This window comes from Populus trichocarpa, chromosome 7 (assembly GCF_000002775.5).
Source record: "Populus trichocarpa isolate Nisqually-1 chromosome 7, P.trichocarpa_v4.1, whole genome shotgun sequence".
Taxonomy (NCBI): domain Eukaryota; kingdom Viridiplantae; phylum Streptophyta; class Magnoliopsida; order Malpighiales; family Salicaceae; genus Populus; species Populus trichocarpa.
The window spans coordinates 15,098,190-15,104,860 of record NC_037291.2 but is presented as its reverse complement, the minus strand read 5'-3'; the positions used below and the strand labels follow the sequence as shown (position 1 = coordinate 15,104,860).

Here is a 6,671-nt window from a genome sequence, read left to right as displayed (position 1 = left end):
GAAAATGATGGAGAGGGACCATTACAGAAACGGAACAGAACCATCTAATCAATACTTTTCCAACCCCCACTTGAAGAGATTAGCATTAGCTTTGTGTGGTTTTGTAATCGTTTTTTATTTTTAAAATTTATTTTTAATATTAATTTATTAAAACAATATAAAAAAAATTATTTAAAAAAAAAACGATGGATTGAATAGAGTTTAAATAGTTTTGAAAAATTAACCCTAATGAATTTATTATTATAGGTTAAATTGATCCGCTTATAAAAATTGACTCAAAACCTTTACTAATAAGCTCAAGCTCTAATTTAAATAAATTTTGAATTCTATCTAAAAAAAAATATTAATTAAGTTCAAACAAAACTTGAGCTGCAGTTAACAAAAATAAAAATGAAATTCATAAATTATAAGTTTTTTTTTCTTGTGTAATTATGATAAATAAAAAATCCTTGTAAAAAAATAATTTTAAAACATTAATAAATCTTTACCATACTTGAAAATTATACTACAACTCATTAAAGATCTTTATAAAACTATGAAATTTTCAAAACAAGTCGTCACATTTTCATATGAAAAAGATTTTTGTAAAATAGAAAATCCATAAAAAAAACGATAAAATTTATTAAACATATTCTGACCTATATTGCAAGCACTTACCGAACACCTATTCATTTAAAAATTTACATTAACATACAAAATATTTTTAAAATTTTCTGATAAAATTTCAGTTTAATACAATAATTTAATTTAAAATTATGTTTAATAAAGTAAACTATACGTTACTTTTATGATACAAATCGAATCTGACCTATATATATATATATATATATATATATATATATATATATATCTATCTATTAAAGGAAGAGAGACTTTGAGACGCATCACGGGTGACCACAGGAGAGTTGGATGCATTGGAATTTTGAATGCCAAGTCTGTCAGAAAAAAAACAACTATTATATGCACGTCGTTTAAGAACCACCCACAAGTTGGCCTACTGGTATTTCCATTTACAATTTTGGGGACGAAGAACTAGCTACCTACTGATTACTCATTTCAATGTTGACAACTATCCCAACTATAGATATTTAATCTACAAGTTGGCTTATTTTATAGCATATTGCATGTGGCAAAGGCCAAAAAAGCAACGACGACTTTTGCTCGTAGAAATGGATATATTATATATATATATATATATATATATATATATATATATATATATATATATGAAACACCCGATGCAATGGGCAGCGTTCAATTTTATTTTCTCCCATTTAGGATTTTTGTCTAATAAACAAACTCAAAATGCAATCATTTAGTGTTTGTTCGTTCGGTAATATAGTAATTTTTTCGGTTATAATTAATATATATATATAAATTAAAATTTAAAAACAATCCTGTGTTTTGATTAACCAAATGATTTTAGTAGAAAAACATGTTTAGTAAATAAGCATGCAATTGGGTAGTGTGAAACCATTAAACTACAAACAAGCATACGATCGCTAGCTAGTCAACAATCGCTAGCTAGTCAATATTGAGACAACCTTGAAACTTCAAGATTACGTCGACTTGATGTTTGTCAAGCTAGAGATAAGTTCATTGATGTTTGAATTTGAACTTCGAAGTCTCCTCCATTGATCACCTCCTTGAAATGACAATCACTTCTTCTTTCGAAAAAGCAATCTCTTCTGTTTTCACACTTTAAATTAGAGATAAGTTCATTATCTTTTTAGCTGTAGATTGCCACCTTCCACATGGGCGGCAGGTTACTAATTCTGAACAACAGATCGTGTGTCTCTTGGCTTTCCGCGAGCAGTGATTTTCTATATCCAAAAGCCAAGCCCTGTGGACTGCAATTCAATGTTCAAATTTGATGGCAAAAAGTAATTTAAATGAACCGGCAATAATTCAGATCTAGATGCCATCTTCATTACTTTAGATTCGTGTAAAGTCAAATCATGCCAAAACAAGAAGCTCAATCATGTCGACTAGCTTGACTTTCCTAACTGGAAGCCATAAAGCAGCTGCCCACCCCTTCTTAATTTGGTAGGAGCTCTTCATGTAATTTACTAAAACATATGCTATAAAACTCATGTCCAAAGTGTAACAAAACGATTGGTGTCCTCATGTTCAGTGGAACATTAAGGCACCTCTTTGGTGCATATGCAGCCCTTCTTTTTCTACAGATCATAGCCATCCACCATAGCTGCAGCGCTAGAAAGAACAGCAATTACTGCTCTCCTTCTTCCTGTGGCAACATCCATAATATCAGCTACCCTTTTCGATTAAACACCGATCCCAAAAGCTGCGGCCACCAAAGTTATGAACTTGTTTGTGAAAACAATCGTCCAACTTTATACTTGAAGACGGTGAAATATTATGTTCAGGCGATCGAATACAGTAACTTCACGGTTCGACTTGTGGAAGCTGCTGTTCAGAAGGATGATTGCTTCTCCATACCTCATCGATCTCTTATCGCATATGATAATTACATCAGCTACAGGAACTATCTTCCATATAACTTTGGGTTCGATAACCTTCGCACCGACTTTATGACCTTTAGATTAACTTTTATTACTTGCGAAAATCCAGTACTGAGTCCTCCAGACTATATAGTGGATGCTTCTTCTTGCAAAAATGAAAATTCTACTGCATATAATTCTACGTTCAGCTCCCGCAATGCGGAAGGTTACTCCTATGTCTTGGTTGCTGCCGACTTGCTGAAGGTACCGGACTTATGCCGTATAAATTTGATCTATTCTGCCCCTGGATCTGTTATGCCAGAAAACATGACCAATATTTCCTACAGAGATGTCCATGATATTTTGTTATATGGATTTGAGCTTTCATGGTACTCAGCTTGTTGTGATTCTGTCAATGAGATCCAGTAATGCAACTATGATAGTACATATTGTGATTCATACGGTGCGTTTTCTTCTCTCTATCTCTCTCTCAGCTTACCTTAATTTGAATATAGATTTCATAACAGCACAAATCTCTCTATTTTATACTTGATAAAAGAAGGTGTTTTATACAAATCCATGACCATTGTCTTGTTGTTGTGACATTGCTTAAAGCTTTATCTTGTTCTGGGTTTATTATAAGTTAATTGGCCTAGATATCTTCCCATTGATCATACATATTTTCTTCTTCTTGTTAGCTCTTGGTGGCTTTGAACTATTTTTGTATTTTTTTTTTCAAACTACTAGAGGTAGTATAATCAATCTTAACAGTATATTGTAATGACAAAAAAAGGGGAAAAAAACGAAAAGAAAGAAAATTGATTCTACTTAAAGTGTTAATGTTTGTGTCTTCAAGCTCTTGCTATATACATATTTCCTTCATATCTCAATTAAACACAACTTCGAATCTTCATTTCCTTCCTGGCTACTGGAGTGTGGTACTGTTTTGGTTATCAAGCTAGTTTTTTTATTTCAGCTGGGCCAGAGATTTGTTCTTGTCCCGTGGTTTTGCCTTTTCCATTCTTTGTTTCAGCTTTTTTTTCATTTGCTTGACTGTTGCTTTCCTTGGCAGTCCTTTATATTTGTTACTTTCTCCATGTTGGCCTATCTGATCTTACGGTTCTTTACTTCAATCAATTAGGCATGCAATGACAACGCAAACCTTCAAAACTCAAGTAATTTGATGATTTCTTCTTTTATATGAACGCAGGCCTCAATGGTGCTCCTATCAGAGTGGCAATAGGTGACACAGCTTGTCTTTGTCTGCCAATAAATATTACCAATTATTGAGATCACTAGATTCTTTAACAATTATTTGTTTTTTCTTGCAGACTTGCTGACTAATCGCATACTCAGTTATCTCAGTAAGAACTGCATGCCTTTTTCTTTACTCAAACATGAAGTCTAAACTGCATGCATGGAACACAATTTTAATTACATGAATTGGTTCTGCAAAGGCTGAACACTGACATGACCTTCTCTTTTCTTCGCAATGAAGTCTTTGGGCCGATAACCAAGTATTTTCCAAGCGGGACATGGATATACTATTCAAGAAGAGGGGGTGAGTTAATTTAGAGTTCTTTTTTTTGTAATCTGGAATTGTTTCGTTAATGATAGGCAATATGCGCAGAAAAACCATTTAAAAGCATTATAAGATTGTGATTGAATAAGTTATGATTAATTACTTTATTTCTTTCTTGTTTAATATCTATAAGATTTCCCATATTGATTTTTCTCCTTTTCTATAAATCTTGTAGGACAACCGCATTTGGGATTCCGAATTTACAAAGGTAAATTACAATAACTCTCGAGTTATTATGTAAATATTGAGATTATCGAGTTCATCTAAAAAACCTTTTTAATATTATTTATTTATTTTCCAATGTCTTCATGTTTTCATTTGGCAGAATACTATACGTATGTTGGGACCAAGACCATATCTTCAGATTTTCTCAGCATAATCATAGTTTTGCTCATAGCACTACTTATTTTCGCTGGTAAGTACTTTCCTATGCTTCTTTGGATTCGTTGTAGAACATGAAATGTGTGCATTGTAAGATCAAAACATAAGATTAAAAGAAAAATGGAAAAGCGCAAGAAAGTATCTTCAGTGACTTTGGTTTCATGGAAATAAGCCCTTCAACTTTTTAGTTTTTCTAATTGAATCTAATTCTTTAATTTTATTAGCAACTTTAATGACTTAAAAAAATCCGAAGCTAAGATGGATAAAATCAAAATTCACAAAGATTCTCCATGCACAATCTTTTTTTTCTTGAATTTTCGTAAGAAGTTTTTACCTTTTGGTGCAATGGATTTGAGATTTGAAAAAAAATTGATGCTTCCATCGATACATAGTAAACTTGTAAGGATTTATCAGGAGGCTAACACAACAGAAATCACACTTCATTTATAAAATAATTTTGATGTCGCAATCTATCAAATTAACAATATTTCATTCTGCCATTGATTGTTCTTGTTGTTTCTCGACACAGTGATATTTCGTGCAATATTATTCCTTTTTGGGCTTTCATGCCTCGTGACTTATTTAATCTACACATGGCGAAGAAGGCACTTATCAATGTATGACACAATTGAAGAGTTCTTGCAGAGTAATGACAATCTCATGCCTGTAAGGTATTCTTACTCAGAGATTAAGAAGATAACAAATGACTTCAAGGAGAAGTTGGGTGAGGGGGGCTTTGGCTCAGTTTATAAAGGAAAGCTTCGTAGTGGTCGTTTTGCAGCAGTAAAAATCTTGAGCAATTCGAAAGCTAATGGACAAGATTTTACCAATGAAGTTGACACCATCGGAAGAATTTACCATGTCAATGTGGTGCAGCTTATAGGCTTTATCGCCGAGGGATCAAAGCGTGGTCTTATATATGAGTTCATGCCTAATGGTTCTCTTGATAAGTATATTTTTTCTAAACGAGGTAGCGTCACATTAAGTAAAGAGAAAATGTTTGACATTTCTCTTGGGATTGCTCGTGGCATTGATTATCTACATCAAGGTTGTGATATGCAAATCTTGCATTTTGATATCAAGCCTCACAATATTCTTCTCGACGAGAAGTTTGTTCCAAAAATTTCAGATTTTGGATTAGCAAAATTGTACCCAACAAATAATGGCATTGTGGCCCTTACTGCGGCTAGAGGAACAATGGGATACATAGCTCCTGAATTGTTCTACAAAAATATCGGAGGCGTGTCTTACAAAGCAGATGTTTACAGTTTTGGGATGTTGTTAATGGACATGATAGGAAGAAAGAAGAACTTGAGTGAATTGGTAGTCGATGCAAGCCAAATCTACTTTCCTTCGTGGGTTTATGAGCAGGTTTGTGAAGGAAATGACCTAGAAGTACTAGGAGACACCACAGAGCAAGAAAAGAAGATAACAAAGAAGATGATTATAGTGGCATCATGGTGTATACAATTAAAACCCGAGGATTGTCCCTCAATGCATGAAGTTGTAAAGATGCTCGAAACCGATGTTGAATCCCTACAAATGTCTCCTAAACCTTTTCTCACCACCTCGCAACAAATGCCAAAACATGATGACGTGGCCAATCAATCAGATCCGTCAAGTTATTGTATAAATTCTTCATATCAGTTTGGTCGTTAATAAATATATAATTGTTTGTTCATAAATTTTGATAATGGATTAATTAAGCGTTTGAGATGTATTTATTATATCAATCAAGCTCTTCATGCTTTTATTGAATCTAAGTAAGAGCTATAGCATCACACGCCAACATTAAAATATAAATTTTCTAAAATTATATCATTAATCTTAGTACCTATATATTCATGAATGATTTAGTTTGATTTTGTCATGACCCGAATCCCGGTCCATGATCTGCAACGCAGGAGCGGTGTCGGAAAGACATCCAACCTACCATAAGCCTCAAAACGGACATATCAAAAAAATAAGTTGTTTAAAAATACACAGCATTCCATAATCTTTAGAAATATTATATTATTCAAAATTAATGAAACCAAATGATAGTTCAAAACTTCTCATCAGTAATTAAAATAAAAATAATAATCCATAATACTCATTACATTGTCAAAAATGCAAACTTAATTAAAACAAGGAAATAGTGGAGCGTCTAAGACATCGAATCAAAACTAAAAGGAAAGTCTTGCAAAACAAGCAAAGCATACCGACCAAAACTGAAGAAGCAGAAACACTCAACAAAGTTCAACTGC

General features: G+C 32.9%; 2 protein-coding genes across 3 annotated transcripts; both read left to right on the top strand.

Moving 5' to 3' along the window:
* Positions 1 to 2,126: 2,126 nt before the first annotated feature.
* On the top strand, positions 2,127 to 2,921 carry LOC127905529 (LEAF RUST 10 DISEASE-RESISTANCE LOCUS RECEPTOR-LIKE PROTEIN KINASE-like 1.2). The gene has a single exon (XM_052454403.1). The coding sequence runs from the start codon at positions 2,127 to 2,129 to the stop codon at positions 2,889 to 2,891; it is 765 nt and encodes a 254-aa protein (XP_052310363.1). The 3' UTR covers positions 2,892 to 2,921.
* Positions 2,810 to 6,110, top strand: LOC7459945 (rust resistance kinase Lr10). 2 transcript variants are annotated; one of them, XM_024605795.2, is made up of 7 exons: positions 2,810 to 2,925; positions 3,604 to 3,705; positions 3,794 to 3,826; positions 3,961 to 4,023; positions 4,220 to 4,252; positions 4,370 to 4,459; positions 4,955 to 6,110. In XM_024605795.2, the coding sequence occupies exons 2-7, from the start codon at positions 3,663 to 3,665 to the stop codon at positions 6,082 to 6,084; spliced, it is 1,392 nt and encodes a 463-aa protein (XP_024461563.1). In that variant the 5' UTR covers positions 2,810 to 2,925; positions 3,604 to 3,662; the 3' UTR covers positions 6,085 to 6,110. The 2 variants fall into 2 exon arrangements, with proteins under 2 accessions (XP_024461563.1, XP_024461566.1); XM_024605798.2 differs by lacking the exon at positions 2,810 to 2,925 and having other exon boundaries at positions 3,630 to 3,705; positions 5,111 to 6,110.
* The last annotated feature ends 561 nt before the right edge of the window (positions 6,111 to 6,671 follow it).